Source organism: Ranitomeya imitator, chromosome 4 (genome assembly GCF_032444005.1).
Source record: "Ranitomeya imitator isolate aRanImi1 chromosome 4, aRanImi1.pri, whole genome shotgun sequence".
Taxonomy (NCBI): Eukaryota; Metazoa; Chordata; class Amphibia; order Anura; family Dendrobatidae; genus Ranitomeya; species Ranitomeya imitator.
Genome location: NC_091285.1, coordinates 673444732 through 673464085, shown reverse-complemented (window position 1 = coordinate 673464085; position 19354 = coordinate 673444732). Strand labels below are relative to the sequence as shown.

Here is a 19354-nt window from a genome sequence, read left to right as displayed (position 1 = left end):
AATGCGTGTGTCCCTTTTGAGGATACGCAAGGCATAATCCGCCATGTGGGCCAAAGTTCCCGTTGTCAAATCTGCGGTTGTGCTTGGTTGAGGGGCAGTTGCAGGCAAATCTACGTCACTTGTGTCCCTCAAAAAACCAGAACCCGGCCTTGCCACGCCACCAATTTCCCGTGCCCCCGGGAAAGCTTCCTCATTAAAAATATACTCATCCCCATCATCCTCCTCATCCTCCACCTCCTCTTCGCCCGGTACCTCGTCATGTACACTGCCCTGACCAGACAATCGCTGACTGTCATCAAGGCTTTCCTCTTCCTCTGGTGCAGACGCCTGATCCTTTATGTGCGTCAAACTTTGCATCAGCAGACGCATTAGGGGGATGCTCATGCTTATTATGGCGTTGTCTGCACTAACCAGCCGTGTGCATTCCTCAAAACACTGAAGGACTTGACACATGTCTTGAATCTTCGACCACTGCACACCTGACAACTCCATGTCTGCCATCCTACTGCCTGCCCGTGTATGTGTATCCTCCCACAAAAACATAACAGCCCGCCTCTGTTCGCACAGTCTCTGAAGCATGTGCAGTGTTGAGTTCCACCTTGTTGCAACGTCTATGATTAGGCGATGCTGGGGAAGGTTCAAAGAACGCTGATAGGTCTGCATACGGCTGGAGTGTACAGGCGAACGGCGGATATGTGCGCAAAGTCCACGCACTTTGAGGAGCAGGTCGGATAACCCCGGATAACTTTTCAGGAAGCACTGCACCACCAGGTTTAAGGTGTGAGCCAGGCAAGGAATGTGTTTCAGTTGGGAAAGGGAGATGGCAGCCATGAAATTCCTTCCGTTATCACTCACTACCTTGCCTGCCTCAAGATCTACAGTGCCCAGCCACGACTGCGTTTCTTGCTGCAAGAACTCGGACAGAACTTCCGCGGTGTGTCTATTGTCGCCCAAACACTTCATAGCCAATACAGCCTGCTGACGTATGCCAGTAGCTGCCCCATAATGGGAGACCTGGTGTGCAACAGTGGCAGGTGCGGATGGAGTGTTTGTGCGACTGCGGTCTGTGGACGAGCTCTTGCTTCTGCAGGAGGACGAGGAGGAGGAGGAGGAGGGGGTGCGAACGGCTACAGACAACTGTTTACTAGACCGTGGGCTAGGCAGAACTGTCCCAAACTTGCTGTCCCCTGTGGACCCTGAATCCACCACATTTACCCAGTGTGCCGTGATGGACACGTAACGTCCCTGGCCATGCCTACTGGTCCATGCATCTGTTGTCAGGTGCACCTTTGTGCTCACAGATTGCCTGAGTGCATGGACGATGCGCTCTTTAACATGCTGGTGGAGGGCTGGGATGGCTTTTCTGGAAAAAAAGTGTCGACTGGGTAGCTCGTAGCGTGGTACAGCGTAGTCCATCAGGTCTTTGAAAGCTTCGCTTTCAACTAACCGGTAGGGCATCATCTCTAACGAGATTAGTCTAGCTATGTGGGCGTTCAAACCCTGTGTACGCGGATGCGAGGCTAAGTATTTCCTTTTTCTAACCATAGTCTCATGTAGGGTGAGCTGGACTGGAGAGCTGGAGATCGTGGAACTAGCGGGGGTGCCGGTGGACATGGCAGACTGAGAGACGGTGGGAGATGGTATTGTTGCCGCCGGTGCCCTAGATGCAGTGTTTCCTACTACGAAACTGGTGATTCCCTGACCCTGACTGCTTTGGCCTGGCAAAGATACCTGCACAGATACAGCAGGTGGTGCGCTAAATGGTGGTCCTACACTGCCGGAAGGGATGTTGCGTTGATGACTAGCTTCATTGGCCGAGGGTGCAACAACCTTAAGGGACGTTTGGTAGTTAGTCCAAGCTTTCAAATGCATGGTGGTTAAATGTCTATGCATGCAACTAGTATTGAGACTTTTCAGATTCTGACCTCTGCTTAAGGAAGTAGAACATTTTTGACAGATGACTTTGCGCTGATCAATTGGATGTTGTTTAAAAAAATGCCAGACTGCACTCTTTCTAGCATCGGATACCTTTTCAGGCATTGCAGACTGAGCTTTAACCGGATGGCCACGCTGTCCTCCACCAGGTTTTGGCTTTGCCACGCGTTTTGGGCAAGATACGGGCCCGGCAGATGGAACCTGTGGCGATGTTGATGCCTGCTGCGGCCCCTCCTCCTCCTCTGCTTCAGAACTGCTGCCGCCTGCACCCTGTTCCCCCAATGGCTGCCAATCGGGGTCAAGAACTGGGTCATCTAATAACTCTTCTTGTACCTCCTGCGCAACTTCGTCTGTGTCACCGTGTCGTTCGGTGGTATAGCGTTCGTGATGGGGCAACATAGTCTCATCAGGGTCTGATTCTTGATCAGCACCCTGCGAGGGCAATGTTGTGGTCTGAGTCAAAGGACCAGCATAGTAGTCTGGCTGTGGCTGTGCGTCAGTGCACTCCATGTCAGATTCAATTTGTAATGGGCATGGACTGTTAACTGCTTCACTTTCTAAGCCAGGGACGGTATGTGTAAAGAGCTCCATGGAGTAACCCGTTGTGTCGCCTGCTGCATTCTTCTCTGTTGTTGTTTTTGCTGAAGAGGACAAGGAAGTGACTTGTCCCTGACCGTGAACATCCACTAACGACGCGCTGCTTTTACTTTTACCAGTTTCACGAGATGAGGCAAAAGAGCTAGAGGCTGAGTCAGCAAGATAAGCCAAAACTTGCTCTTGCTGCTCCGGCTTTAAAAGCGGTTTTCCTAATCCCAGAAAAGGGAGCGTTCGAGGCCTTGTGTAGCCGGACGACGAACCTGGCTCCACAGCTCCAGACTTAGGTGCAATATTTTTTCCCCCACGACCACCTGATGCTCCACCACTACCACTACCCTCATTACCAGCTGACAATGAACGCCCCCGGCCACGACCTCTTCCACTAGACTTCCTCATTGTTTTAAAAACGTAACCAAACTAACGTTATTTGTTGCAGTCACACAACTTACACGGTGAGCTATAACTTCAGTATGATTTAGCTACCCCTTTACAGGTTGGTGAGACCACAGCGAAAATCAGGCCCAATGTTACACACTCTTTTTTTGGTGGCTGCAAATTAGAGAGATGCCCCACACGCAGGACTGTCACTGAAGCACAAATGTTAATATTAATGTCACACTATTATTTTTTTTTTATTTTTATTTTTTTCAGGAACACTTTAGAAACCCCCCAAAAAAAAAAAAATAGATTTTTGCAGGGAGAATTTAGAAAACAAATGTAACAAACTATATGCTTTCTATGGGCCACTGAGTGAGAGATGACGCACACAGGAATCAGGAGTGGCACACAAGCCCAGAGGCCAATATTTTTCTACCAATGATTGATGGAGTTATTTTCTCTGGTAGATTTTGGAACCCAAATCAAGGAAAAAAAATGTAGGCTTTCTATGGACCACAATTGGAGAGAGAGAGAGATGGCACACCCAGGAGTCAAGACTGGCACACAAGCAGAAAGGCCAATATTAATCTCCCACTGTTTTTTTTTTTTTTTTTTTTTTTTTTTTTTTTTCAGGGAGACTTTAGAAAAAAAAATAATAAAAAAAATATGATTTTATCAGGAAGAATTTAGAAACCAAATAAAATAAAATGATTTTTTCAGGGAGAATTTATAAAACAAATAAAAACAAAAATAGGCGTTCTATGGCCCACTGACTGAGAGATGACGCACCCAGGAGTCAAGACTGGCACACAAGCAGAAAGGCCAATATTAATCTCCCACTGTTTTTTTTTTTTTTTTTCAGGGAGACTTTAGAAAAAAAAATAATAAAAAAAATATGATTTTATCAGGAAGAATTTAGAAACCAAATAAAATAAAATGATTTTTTCAGGGAGAATTTAGAAAACAAATAAAACCAAAAATAGGCGTTCTATGGCCCACTGACTGAGAGATGACGCACACAGGAGTCAGGAGTGGCACACAAACCCAGAGGCCAATATTTTTCTACCAATGATTGATGTAGTTATTTTCTCTGGTAGATTTTAGAACCCAAATCAAGGAAAAAAAATATAGGCTTTCTATGGACCACAATTGGAGAGAGAGAGAGAGAGAGAGAGAGAGAGAGAGAGAGAGAGAGAGAGAGATGGCACACCCAGGAGTCAAGACTGGCACACAAGCAGAAAGGCCAATATTAATCTCCCACTGTTTTTTTGGTTGTTTTTTTTTTTTTTTTTTCAGGGAGACTTTAGAAATAAAAATAATTAAAAAAAATATGATTTTATCAGGAAGAATTTAGAAACCAAATAAAATAAAATGATTTTTTCAGGGAGAATTTAGAAAACAAATAAAACCAAAAATAGGCGTTCTATGGCCCACTGACTGAGAGAGAGAGAGAGAGATGGAACGCTTAGTACTGGCACACAAGCCCAAAGGGCAATATTAATCTCCCTTTTTTTTTCCAGGGAGAATTTCTAAAACCCAAAAAAAAAATAAAATAGGCTTTCTATGGCCCACTATTTGTGAGAGAGATGGGACGCTCAGGACTGGCACAGATGGCACGCTCAGGACTGGCACAGAAGCCCAGAGGCCAATATTAATCTCCCTTTTTTTCTGGGAGAATTTATAAAACCAAAAAAATATTTAAATAGGCTTTCTATGGCCCACTATTTGTGAGAGAGATGGCACGCTCAGGACTGGCACAGATGGCACGCTCACAACTGGCACACAAGCCCAGAGGCCAATATTAATCTCCCTTTTTTCAGGGAGAATTTCTAAAACCCAAAAAAAAAATAAAATAGGCTTTCTATGGCCCACTATTTGTGAGAGAGATGGGACGCTCAGGACTGGCACAGATGGCACGCTCAGGACTGGCACAGAAGCCCAGAGGCCAATATTAATCTCCCTTTTTTTCTGGGAGAATTTATAAAACCAAAAAAATATTTAAATAGGCTTTCTATGGCCCACTATTTGTGAGAGAGATGGCACGCTCAGGACTGGCACAGATGGCACGCTCACAACTGGCACACAAGCCCAGAGGCCAATATTAATCTCCCTTTTTTCAGGGAAAATTGATAAAACAAAAAAAAAAATTAAATAGGCTTTCTATGGCCCACTATTTGTGAGAGAGATGGCACGCTCAGGGCTGGCACAGATGGCACGCTCAGGACTGGCACACAAGCCCAGAGGCCAATATTAATCTCCCTTTTTTTCTGGGAGAATTTATAAAACCAAAAAAATATTTAAATAGGCTTTCTATGGCCCACTATTTGTGAGAGAGATGGCACGCTCAGGACTGGCACAGATGGCACGCTCACAACTGGCACACAAGCCCAGAGGCCAATATTAATCTCCCTTTTTTCAGGGAAAATTTATAAAACAAAAAAAAAAATTAAATAGGCTTTCTATGGCCCACTATTTGTGAGAGAGATGGCACGCTCAGGGCTGGCACAGATGGCACGCTCAGGACTGGCACACAAGCCCAGAGGCCAATATTAATCTCCCTTTTTTTCAGGGAGAATTTATAAAACCAAAAAAAAAAATAAATAGGCTTTCTATGGCCCACTATTTGTGAGAGAGATGGCACGCCTAGGGCTGGCACAGATGGCACGCTCAGGACTGGCACACAAGCCCAGAGGCCAATATTAATCTCCCTTTTTTTCAGGGAGAATTTATAAAACCCCAAAAAAAATAAAATAGGCTTTCTATGGCCCACTATTTGTGAGAGAGATGGCACACTCAGGACTGGCACACAAGCCCAAAGGCCAATATTAATCTCCCACTGTATTTTTATCAGGGAGAATTTATACACCCCACAAAAAAAAATACAGAAAAATGAAAAGGCTTTCTATGGCCCACTATGTGAGAGAGATGGCACACACAGGGATGGCACTCTAGCAGAAATGCCAAATTGCCAATCTTAATCTCCCACCAAAAAAAAAAAAAAAAAAAAAACAGGGAATGTCCTACAATTACTATCTCCCTGCCTGCAGTAATCTCAGCCAGGTATGGCAGGCAGCTACTATCTCCCTGCCTGCAGTAATCTCAGCCAGGTATGGCAGGCAGCAATAAGGAGTGGACTGATGCACAAATGAAATAAAAAGTGTGGACAAACAAAAAAGATAGCTGTGCAGAAAGGAAGGAACAAGAGGATTTGTGCTTTGAAAAAAGCAGTTGGTTTGCACAGCGGCGTACACACAGCAATGCAGCTATCAGGGAGCCTTCTAGGGCAGCCCAATGAGCTACAGCGCTGAGGGGAAAAAAAAAAAAAAAAAAACTTCCACTGTCCCTGCACACCGAGGGTGGTGTTGGACAGTGCAAATCGCTGCAGCACAAGCGGTTTTGTGGTTAATGGACCCTGCCTAACGCTATCCCTGCTTCTGACAAAGCGGCAGCAACCTCTCCCTAAGCTCAGATCAGCAGCAGTAAGATGGCGGTCGGCGGGAACGCCTCTTTATAGCCCCTGTGACGTCGCAGACAGCAAGCCAATCACTGCAATGCCCTTCTCTAAGATGGTGGGGACCAGGACCTATGTCATCACGCTGCCCACACTCTGCGTTTACCTTCATTGGCTGAGAAATGGCGCTTTTCGCGTCATTGAAACGCGACTTTGGCGCGAAAGTCGCGTACCGCATGGCCGACCCCGCACAGGGGTCGGATCGGGTTTCATGAAACCCCGACTTAGCCAAAAGTCGGCGACTTTTGAAAATGTTCGACCCGTTTCGCTCAACCCTAGTGGCCATCATTACTTTAAGAAATGAAGGTCAGTCAGTTTGAAAAATTGGGCAAACTTTGACAGTGTCCCCAAGTGCAGTGGCAAAAACCATCAAGCGCTACAAAGAAACTGGCTCACATGAGGACCGCAACTGAAAAGGAAGACCAAGAGTCACCTCTGCTTCTGAGGATAAGTTTATCCGAGTCACCAGCCTCAGAAATCACAGGTTAACAGCAGCTCAGATTAGAGACCAGGTCAATGCCACACAGATTTCTAGCAGCAGACACATCTCTACAACAACTGTTAAGAGGAGACTTTGTGCAGCAGGCCTTCATGGTTAAATAGCTGCTAGGAAACCACTGCTAAGGACAGGCAACAAGCAGAAGAGACTTGTTTGGGCTAAAGAACACAAGGAATGGACATTAGACCAGTGGAAATCTGTGTTTTGGTCTGATGAGTCCAAATTTGAGATCTTTGGTTCCAACCACTGTGTCTTTGTGCGATGCAGAAAAGGTGAACGGATGGACTCTGCATGCCAGGTTCCCACCGTGAAGCATGGAGGAGGAGCTGTGATGGTGTGGGGGTGCTTTGCTGGCGACACTGGTTTGGATTTATTCAAAACTGAAGGCATACTGAACCAGCATGGCTACCACAGCATCTTGCAGCGGCATGCTATTCCATCCGGTTTGCGTTTAGTTGGACCATCATTTATTTTTCAACAGGACAATGACCCCAAACACACCTCCAGGCTATGTAAGGGCTATTTGACCAAGAAGGAGAGTGATGGGGTGCTACGCCAGATGACCTGGCCTCCACAGTCACCAGACCTGAACCCAATCGAGATGGTTTGGGGTGAGCTGGACCGCAGAGTGAAGGCAAAAGGGCCAACAAGTGCTAAGCATCTCTGGGAACTCCTTCAAGATTGTTGGAAGACCATTCCCGATGACTACCTCTTGAAGCTCATCAAGAGAATACCAAGAGTGTGCAAAGCAGTCGTCAAAGCAAAAGGTGGCTACTTTGAAGAACCTAGAATATCAGACATAATTTCAGTTGTTTCACACGTTTTTGTTAAGTATATAATTCCACATGTGTTAATTCATAGTTTTGATGCCTTCAGTGTGAATGTACAATTTTCATAGTCATGAAAATACAGAAAAATCTTTAAATGAGAAGATGTGTCCAAACTTTAGGTCTGTACGGTATATTTAATCACAAATATACTTAAAGGCTATGTTGACCTTGTATAAATAATGTATTTATTACATCTAAAATAAAACATTAAGAATTTTACAAACTGTTTCGATTTAAACAAAAACTTCTTCTGGAGGTCCTACTTATGTTTTGGAGAGAGGTCAGTCTTTGTCCCAAAGCTTTTGAATTGGGTTGATGTCTGGGCTTTGGGTGGCAGGTCATGTTCAGCCACCAACTCCCTCAAACATGCCTTTAGATATCTTTGTACTGAGCACAGTTATGGGGAAGAGAAAAGGGCCTTATCTGACTGTTTCCAGAAATCTGGAAGCTACAAGTGTCCAAAATCTTTTGAGCTGAAGCTTTAAGATTTCCCTTCACTTCTTCCACCAAACTTTACAACTGGCACAATGCAGACAGGTGGGTAATGTTTTTATTAAACTCAACCAAAGCCAGATTCATCCATCCTATGCCAGATAGAGAAGTGTGATCTGTCAATGAACAGAACACGTTTCCATAACCCTAGAGATTTGTGATGGTATACAGCAGCTGTGACATTGAAACCCATCCCATGAAGCTTCCGAAGAATGTTGTTTATGTCCTGAAATTAAAGCTCAAGGAGGTTGGGACTTTGCAGTTAGGAAGTCAACAGAGCATTGGCATCTTTTAAGTTCCCCAGCACTTAGGCTGAGTTGCTGCCTGGTGAGAGGTGAGATTAAAACTTGAATTCAGTGATTAATAAGTTTGGCCCAACACATTTGTCCATGTGGTAAGAATAGTGGTCCTATTACAAATTTTGCTTTGGTGTACAGAGGTTTCAAATATCCTTAGATTGGGGAGAGTATGTCTTTATTTAGGATTTGGCCTCAATACATTGAAAAATTCATAATCCATAAGAGCTTACACTCTACAGCAGAGAGAGAGGACCCCACAGACAATAAGAGGTTACACTCTACAGGAGAGAGAGAGAGAGAGAGGACCCCATAGACCATGAGAGCTTACACTCTACAGGAGAGAGAGGACCCCACTGACCATAAGAGCTTACACTCTACAGGAGAGAGGACCCCGCTGACCATAAGAGCTTACACTCTACAGAAGAGAGAGGACCCCACTGACCATAAGAGCTTACACTCTACAGGAGAGAGAGAGGACCCCACTGACCATAAGAGCTTACACTCTACAGGAGAGAGAGGACCCCACTGACCATAAGAGCTTACACTCTACAGGAGAGAGAGAGAGAGAGGACCCCATAGACCATGAGAGCTTACACTCTACAGGAGAGAGAACCCCACTGACAATAAGAGCTTACACTCTACAGGAGAGAGGACCCCGCTTACCATAAGAGCTTACACTCTACAGAAGAGAGAGGACCCACTGACCATAAGAGCTTACACTCTACAGGAGAGAGGACCCCGCTGACCATAAGAGCTTACACTCTACAGAAGAGAGAGGACCCCACTGACCATAAGAGCTTACACTCTACAGGAGAGAGAGAGGACCCCACTGACCATAAGAGCTTACACTCTACAGGAGAGAGAGGACCCCACTGACCATAAGAGCTTACACTCTACAGGAGAGAGAGAGGACCTCACTGACCATAAGAGCTTATACTCTACAGGAGAGAGAGAGAACCCCATGGACCATAAGAACTTACACTCTACAGAAGAGAGAGAGGACCCCACAGACCATAAGAGCTTATACTCTACAGGAGAGAGAGAGAAGACCCCATGGACCATAAGAGCTTACACTGTACAGGAGACAGAGGACCCTCCTGACCATAAGAGCTTACACTCTACAGAAGAGAGAGGACCCCACTGACCATAAGAGCTTACACTCTACAGAAGAGAGAAAACCCCACTGACCATAAGAGCTTACACTCTACAGGAGAGAGAGAGGACCCCACTGACCATAAGAGCTTACACTCTACAGGAGAGAGAGGACCCCACTGACCATAAGAGCTTACACTCTACAGGAGAGAGAGAGGACCTCACTGACCATAAGAGCTTATACTCTACAGGAGAGAGAGAGAACCCCATGGACCATAAGAGCTTACACTCTACAGAAGAGAGAAAACCCCACTGACCATAAGAGCTTACACTCTACAGGCGAGAGAGGACCCCACTGACCATAAGAGCTTACACTCTACAGGAGAGAGAGGACCCACTGACCATAAGAGCTTACACTCTACAGGAGAGAGAGGACCTCACTGACCATAAGAGCTTACACTATACAGGAGACAGAGGACCCTCCTGACCATAAGAGCTTACACTCTACAGAAGAGAGAAAACCCCACTGACCATAAGAGCTTACACTCTACAGAAGAGAGAAAACCCCACTGACCATAAGAGCTTACACTCTACAGGAGAGAGAGGACCCCACTGACCATAAGAGCTTACACTCTACAGGAGAGAGAGGACCTTGCTGATCATAAGAGCTTACACTCTACTGGAGAGAGAGGACCCCGCTGACCATAAGAGCTTACACTCTACAGGAGAGAGAGGACCTCACTGACCATAAGAGCTTACACTATACAGGAGAGAGAGGACCCCACTGATCATAAGAGCTTACACTCTACAGGAGAGAGAGGACCCCACTGACCATAAGAGCTTACACTCTACAGGAGAGAGAGGACCCCACTGACCATAAGAGCTTAAACTGTACAGGAGAGAGAGGACCCCACTGACCATAAGAGCTTACACTCTACAGGAGAGAGAGAGGACCCCACTGACCATAAGAGGTTACACTCTGCAGGAGAGAGAGGACCCCACTGACCATAAGAGCTTAAACTGTACAGGAGAGAGAGGACCCCACTGACCATAAGAGCTTACACTCTACAGGAGAGAGAGAGGACCCCACTGACCATAAGAGCTTACACTCTACAGGAGAGAGAGAGGACCCCACTGACCATAAGAGCTTACACTCTACAGGAGAGAGAGAGGACCCCACTGACCATAAGAGCTTACACTCTACAGGAGAGAGAGAGAACCCCACTGACCATAAGAGCTTATACTCTACAGGAGAGAGAGGACCCCACTGACCATAAGAAAATTACTCTATACAGAAGAGGAGAGAGGATCCTGCTGACCAGAACAGCTTACACTCTAAAGGAGAGAGAGAGAGAGAGGACTCCACTGAACATAAGAGCTGACAATTTCCAGGAAAAATAATAATAAATATGCATTCATATTTGTGTGAAACAGCTAATTTCAGGATATTTGACTAAAACATTATCCTCCAAGAATCGATCTTCTCTTTGATAACTATAGTAATATTTTTTGTATTTATGTTAAAAAATTAATAATACTTAATATGTAATTGAGTTTTATTATCAGGCTGAATATGTAACCAAGTAATAATATCATTACTATGATCTCACCGTAATCGACACCGGGTTCACAAGCCTTGTTTACTCGAACAAGAGCGCTCACTTCCTCCAGCTGTTGCTGCATAAAGCAATTCTCTGGAAATTGGAAGGGAAAATGTGTAAATACTTTACATTTACAAAATAAGTTTCAAATCTAAAAAAATAATTAAATCCTTCATACAGAAAAGTAATGTACAAAATCTTTGGCCATCTAAACTATATCAACCAATTATCACTTCATACAAAAAAGTTCCAGGTTAGAAAGTATAACTCATTGCTAAAAAACATTGTTTCCATAAAACAAGTACTTTTTGTTATGCTCCCTGTTACCTTCTGCACAGCGGCACACATCTCCTTTGCAGATCTTGCCTAGTAGTTTGCTGCCTTCTTCCAAATGGTAGAATTTGGTACAACGGTTTTCTGTTGGGTAAAAAAAACATAAATATATATAAATATACTAATTCTGATGAATCAAGATAATTCGTAAATGTAAGCCGATTACTGATCATAATGGAATTTTCTCAAAATAACAACGGAACTTAAAAATGAAATGAAACAGCCCATTGATCTGCTAATATCCAATGGTCCAAGCTGGGTCAGGCCACACTTTCTTACATAAAAAATTTAACACCATTAATGACCTTTCAAAAGAATATCCAACCATATAAAACATGATCAAGCATAGCCAACTATGATTGTGGCTGTAATACATGATCAAATCTAGTCCACCGAAGTCAAAGTGGCTCATTTTTAGTTCTTTTTGGGCTATCAGAGATCTAGAATGGGCAAAGGAATTTTGCAAATATCTGTCCAAACAGCAGGGTAAATTTGAACCATATTTGATATTATCTTATTGATTTGGTCTTAAGGTTATGTAATAACACTTGAAAAAACACTTGGGGGTCGTTTCATCGAGAATGACATAGCACAACTTTCCCTACACCAGTCTTGACAGAGTAGGTGGCACCAAATTCATTACGAGGTGCACATCGTTAAGGAACTTGGTGCCTTTTTCTGCATATTTGATAAACTTGAAGGGAGCGTGATCACATCTTGCCCTGGATCTTCCTAATCTTCGCCCATTTCGGCTGGCCTGATCCAAAGTGGTGTAAAAAGACCAAAAGTCACAACATTTTTCTGCAACTTCACGCTGTACAAATATTTAAAAAATGTTCAAAGCTTTTACGCCACATTTGTGACTTTTACATGAGGCTAAGCCTTTGCAGTCTCACCATTGTTTCACTTAGAAATACAAGACAACAGCCTGCAAACTGTGGATCCAATAGAATCGACTGTGCGGTCGGTCTAATAGAAAAGATGAATGCAATCTTTGGTGATTTTATTGAAAATGGTGGACAGTGGTGTTAGGTGACATTTTACCTGGAGAGTAATAATCATAAACTGTAACCGATCCAGGCTGAATAAGTCCTACTTCAAAGTATTGATGAAGCAAGAATTTTAGACACTCGTCTTCCACATGAGAAACCTAAAACAAAGTAATAAATTAAACACAACGCAAAAATAAATCGTTCATAAGAAATGGTTAAGGGAGTGGTCCACTAATAGGACAACCCCTTCTTATTCCTCGGGTTTGGCTAACAGTAAAATAGAAAGACCTATACTCACTTCCTACGCTATCTCTGTTCAAGGGGATCAAGTGAGGTTGTTACGTCACACGAGCCCTGTGCCCTATCACCGCTGGCTTCACTCTCCCATATTGAACTTCAACTGGAAGTGAGGGCTGCAGTTGTTCTCTGCCATCCTCTCGATGTTTGATTGGTCTGACGGGACAGTGATGCCAGGGTTGAATGGACGCAGAGCTAGTGTGATGTAACAACCTCATGTTAGCCCCAGAAATGCGCGTACCGACATTGCTGGAATGGCACCAGAAGGGAAGGTGAGTAAAGATGGTTATACTTTAACAAGGAAAGACACGATAAATGAGGAAAAGTTGTCCAAATAGTGGACAACCCCTTAAAGGAATGACTAATCTTGATTTTTTATAGCACTTCTTTCTAAACTTTTCTATACTCTTATAAATTGATGCTGAACCAGTGTTTTTTTCATGATAGAAATTAAACAATACATCCAAAAACAGATGTTTTACCCAATGTTACATAGAATGCACACAGTCACTCTTACCTCCCCATACCATTTAAAACAGTCTTTGGAAAATCCATTAATATAAAAAAAAGGCTAACGCAACCGGTCTATGCAAAAAGAAACAACTTCTTACCCGATCAATGTATAAGATCAATGTGCCTTTATCAAACGCTCCTTTGTTGATCTCAAAGTTGGAGATGTATCTGTCCACTCCTTTTTTAAGCTGTAAATAGAAGCCACAATTACATACAAATCCTAAGATAAAGAAATCCAAAAATAACAACTGACAGAAGTAGAGTTTCACCAATGTATGTGATATAATAATCATATAAGCTCCAAGTGTAAAATTGTTATATAAAGGGGTTATATGACATGATATTGATGAATTGTTCATATCACATTAATTTGGATCAGCTCTAATTTGGTACTTGGCATCACCTACTACACATTGAATGGAGTAGGTGATCAGTTTGTGGACCTCCGTTAATCTGATATTGAGGACTTATCCCAAGGATCTCAAAGATAGGTAACCAACATTACATGCCCAGAAAACCTGATTTAAGAAAATTATGCTAAGCTCTCTCCTACTTTCGCTGAATACATACAGCACAAATTGGGAGAGGATGTGCGGAGCAGGCTCAGAGTCTTAGACCACCTCATATGCAGAAGTTAATGGAAGACATATAATGTAACGTTCTATCTCTTAAAGGTGGAGCTAAGCTCTTAACTATATTAATGCCACTATCCATTTCTTTCAGCAGCACTTGAAGTGTGTGAACTTGGAGAAGGTGGCATGGTTCCACAAAACCATCAGCCCCCTGTGACACTATTTTAGAGTGTTGATGGGTTACTATGGTATCCGAGAGTCTACAGAAGACCCTAATGTCTGCCATTACAGTGCCCCATTGAAGCTCAGTCTTTGGCTGGGCTTCAAAGAATATTGTAATTTTTTTCTGCATATAGACCAAGCATTCAGATGATCTCAGGTTAAAAGTTCTCTAAGGGGACTAAAATTAAAATAAAAAATCATATTAGAATATTCATAACACCAAAATTGTTGCTTTTTTGGTAGTCACAACACCACAAAATAATGCAATAAAAAGTGATCAAAATGTTGTTTCTTTACGTAAAAAAATAAGTTCTCACAAAGCTCGATTGATGGAGAAGTAAAAAAAGTTACATGTTGACACAAATGATGCAGCAAATGATGAAGAGACCGGAGTCGTCTCGAAAGCTCGCAATTTGTTACCATCTTTTCAGTTAGCCATTAAAAGGTATCAACCACTGAGGACTCTCAATTCTAAATATTTTTTGACACAAACAAAAACATTCTTGTCTACAAAACAGGTTTTTGTACAATCACTCTTGCGCCGCCTCCGGAGGCCATTTTCCCGGAGTCCAACACATTGAAAAGAATGGAAAATGCAGGGGCTCAGGCTTTCATAAAATTTAGGTGGAGCCCCTGCGCCGCCCAACACCACCTCCTAGCAGCCTGGGACCCACAACATTGCCCCAATCCTACCTCTGCCAAACACCACCTCCTACCAGCCTGGGGCAAGTAGCATCTCATGTCTCTGCCCCTGGCAGTTTCCTGTAGCAGCAACCCTGCCACCTGGGACCCCGTTCCACCCCCACTGCCCCCCAGTTAAGCTACCATAAAAGCGGATTATAAGACACACCACCATTTTTTTAAACATTTTTTTCCTCACCCAAAATTTGTTGTCCATCCTATAATCCGCAAAATACTGTAGGTTCTAAGTGGTAGTCAGATAATCAAACTGGTCAGCTAACAAACTGGTATGGTGAGGCAGACATCAAATCAAAATTATGTACTGCTATAGCAGGAAATTAGTATGTGGACAGAAGGCAAATACAGTAATTAATCTAAACTGAACCACCAGGAGCCACCTAAGATAGGTCATGTAAGCTTTGATTGCCCTGGACTGGACTACCTGGAAGTTTTAGGCATTATTGGGATACTAAACTACATTTGTATTTGTGCATTGTATGATAGAATTGTGTGGGTTATACTTGGCTGAGATATGTGCCGACTAAATTATAATTTAGTTAGAGATGACACCAGAATAACTATGGGCAAATCAACAATGAAATCACTGGACAATGTCTTCAAATTGAGGAACATTTCACTCGTGATGAAGACGTGGCTTGTACACAGTCTGGTTTTTTTCTATGGTAACATACGGAAGCGAAACCTGGACGATAAAGAAACAAGGCAGAAGAAAAATTGCTGCCTTCAAAATGTGGTGCTGGAGAATGATGATATCAATACCATGGATGACAAGAAGAAAAAAACAAATCAATTTTGGAACAAATCAAGCCAGACATATCACTCGAAGCAAGGATAACCAATCTACGACTTGCCTACTTTGGACACATCAAACAAAGACTACAATCATTGGAGAAGGACATCATAGTCAGAAGAAGGGGAGAACCAACAGCCCAATGGCTTGATACTATCAAGATATCAGTGGAGAAGATTCTGATGGACCTATCTAGACTTGCACAATATCGATCCTGCTCCAAGCGGCCATCCATTAAGTCGCCATGGCTTTAAAATGCCGTTAAATAATGAATTGTAGTATTTTTGGAATTCTATGATGAGATATTAAAGTCAATGTAGTATTTTGTAAGAAATATCAATAATTGGTGGCCTCTACATTGAACTATTGCTGAGCATTGTATGGCAGTATTTAGCCTTTAGCTGATAATTACACATTTTTTTCGTATTTTTGCTGCATCCATAATTGTTTCCAGGGCTTAATTTCTATTATATCTTTTGTGTACATTATGCAAACTTTATGTAGCAGCAACAATAAGAGCATCTTTTAAACAGTTATTATTTGGTATATTTTATAATTAACAGTCGGCATGTTTGTCTGGTTCATTTGCATTGTTGTAAGGGTACAAACATTATTGGAGCTCCCTGAAATTTCTTAGCTACTTTTTATTATAATTAGACACATACCGTATGTCTTTTTGTTGCATGAGTTACTATTAAGATCAAATTGGAGCAATTATTGATTAATTGAACTTTTGATTTTTATTTCAACCTCAATTGGAACTCACCTTATTAAGCTCATTTGTATCTGGCGCATAGCCAGTCATCATGGAAATCTCAAGGATGGTCATGGTGGCATCTTGGTTCTTAAGGAATCTGCAAAAGTAAAGAACAGACTCAATGTTTAGTTTATAGATATCAGAACAACGCATAAGCAAAAATGTACTCTCCTCATAAAGATAAAAATCCACTCCCCTAATCCAGCGAGTTGAATATTTTTTAATTGAGGAAACAATATAATTAAACGTATATTTGTCAGAATGCTAATGTTTTTTTTCCCATAGAAGATCATTCTTATAATTTACCTTATTACAATGTTGTGTTCTTTTTAGACTATAGCAAAAAAGAACCTTGAAAACAATATTATTTTGAAAGCCTCTTTTTGCGGTGAATTGCAGATAACATGCCATCACGCACCTTTCACTTGATTTTTTAAAATTAATCTGAGTACTTCCTTTAATTGCTGCTGTTCCTCGGATTCTGGAACAGTTTTTCCAATTTGTCTTTGCCCTTAGCTTCCAAAGTTAGACTCCTTAGAAACCTTCTCTCCATCCAACTGGGCTTCTACAACAGCTCTACTCTATTTGTGTTTATGTCTTCTCCTCTGATTTTGGCCAATGAAACATGGCTGCAACAACAGAGAAGTTCTGTGATATACACCCAGCTGGTTAAAACATGCCAAAAATGTTCTTCTATATTTCCAGGGAAAACTTTGGAACAAAGGGGCCCAGAAGTAAAAGAAAAACAGTCGATTGCAATATGTGAGTGATTCCGGCACCAGATGCTTCTCACAGTGTCACCACAAATTGTAAGTTTCAGTCTGCATTTTGTAATTGGTCTTCAGAAACAATATGAAGAAATTGGCTTAGCATACATGCTACTACGCTCTAAGGTTCCCCAATCTAAGGAACCAACCATACTGACTCCAGCCACATTAGTCACCTCTTCACTGACACATTTGGCACCAGATAGATCTCGAAGCACATTCAGATGCAATGGTGTCAGAGTGTGCGCCACCAAACCAGTCAAGAGCACATCACTATGTTATGAGGACAGAACATGCATCATACTCCAGCCAGAGCCAGAAATACCCTCAAGGAATGAAGAGGAGACAGACACTGGAGTGAAGCGGTCTTAGGAGGCCAGAGAAGAACCAAGGCTTGTGGAAACAAGGACTGATGAGGAGCTATGTGAGTATGATTTTTTTTATCTAACGCCTTATGAATCCAGCAACAAAACCATAAAAATTGGATTCGGTAGATCAATTCAAACTAATTGAATTCTCAATGAATTCTCAATATTTAAAATTGCACTTATTTATTAGAAAGTAATTTGTAACGTAAAAGTGCATCGCAAAAATGAATGAGGGCAGCTGATAACATTTGGTGTGAGAGCTGGCGGAACGCACAGAGTAAATAGAGAGATGTTATTTGGTGCGTTCGCAGCTCGGGGTCCACCATGCAGGAGAGAACCTGCTGCTGGCAAATGGTGGCCCTATATGGTGGTAGAAGCAAACTCTGTTACTTCACAGAGTTGCCTAAAGAAAGCACTGTGTCCTGTTTAACTCACAGGAGTACACAGCAACTGCTGAGCAGATAGCAATTTGTGGCTACACAATCAAAGAGGCAATCAAACAATCTCCTCACCGGAGGAGGCGGTATTCTAGGGGCTTATTTCAGCTGGGGCCCTGAATCCATACACACAATCTCCTCACCGGAGGTGCCGGTATTCTAGGGGCTTCTTTCAGCCGGGTCCCTGAACACATATACATGTAACCACACTGGCGCAAAGCACAGCACTTAGATTTGATGAGCAACTTCAGGACCTTCCTGGAGAACCAATGAGTTTTGCTGCAGTATCTAAGCATGTGACCCTCAATCTCCAATGAGAGATCTTACCCCGGGCATGCTCAGAAGGGGAAAAGCAGGACTTAGTCCCAAAAGCATCTGCTCGCCACTGCCCAGCACTGGCTTCAATGGCAGAAGCTGGAAAAGCAGCAATAACCCTTTGCACAGAGTGAGACTGAGCAAGACACTGGGACCGACGTCTCTGCTGAGCAGGCTCCACTGCGGCTGGAGAAGAATGGGAGACCGCAGCAGAGATGGCCCGAGATTCCCCCTGTGCAGAGGTGGGAACTTGACCCCTAACAATTTGGTCTCCACTTTCTCAAAGAGCTGTAAAAAAAAGCCCAGGTTCGACATATTCATATACTCCACCATCACTGAACCATCTGCCAAAAAGGAAAAGATCATAAGCTGGATCCTTGCTTATTATGGTGGAATGATGAGTTTATAGACCAGAATTAGACTTTATGTTTCTGTATTTTTCCCAAGTTCACGTTAGCAATATTAACAAATTATGTTACTTACCTGGTACAAATTTCCATGGAAACTGTTGATTTGGCCCCTTCGGGTCTCTTAACTGTGCGGAAAATTGTAGCATAAATTACATTTCACATTATTTCACTAAATATTGATAATTATTTATATCATACATAATAGCGGTCAGTTTAGTTTAAAAAAATACACGTCTTTTGCTCCCAATTTCCATTTTGCTACTGGAAATAGCAGATAGTGAAAGACAATTTTAGGTCCTATTGATCAATGTAAAGATTTAAAGATTTTGTACTTTGATATTGAAAATGCAACTAGATAAATAATTAGAATTAAGAGAAAAATGTGATTTAACCCCTCCCACAATAGTACATTAATCAACATCCTTGGCAAAGGTCCAAAAATGTAGACAATGCGGTAGATAGTAGCAAGCTAAAATCACACAATGACATTTTTGAGGAGTATCAATGGGTTATCATGACAAACGGGCTTGCTAAAGATTTAAAAAATCTAAAATAATTAAAAATATAAAAATTGAAATACCCCGTTTTATAAATAAACATATTTAGTATCGCTATCAGCATCTAATAACAGTCATCGTATACAAA

At 42.5% G+C, this 19354-nt stretch overlaps 1 protein-coding gene across 1 annotated transcript in view; it reads right to left on the bottom strand.

Annotated features, from left to right (window-relative positions):
• LOC138677283 (complement C3-like) overlaps positions 1 to 19354 on the bottom strand; it is a 124681-nt gene that overhangs the window by 15796 nt on the left and 89531 nt on the right. Inside the window, exons 33-38 of the mRNA XM_069767314.1 lie at positions 18783 to 18834; positions 16422 to 16509; positions 13468 to 13557; positions 12612 to 12717; positions 11562 to 11651; positions 11244 to 11327 (exon numbers count right to left, since the gene is read on the bottom strand). Coding sequence (XP_069623415.1) covers positions 11244 to 11327; positions 11562 to 11651; positions 12612 to 12717; positions 13468 to 13557; positions 16422 to 16509; positions 18783 to 18834 — 510 coding nt within the window. The remainder of the gene's footprint in view (positions 1 to 11243; positions 11328 to 11561; positions 11652 to 12611; positions 12718 to 13467; positions 13558 to 16421; positions 16510 to 18782; positions 18835 to 19354) is intronic.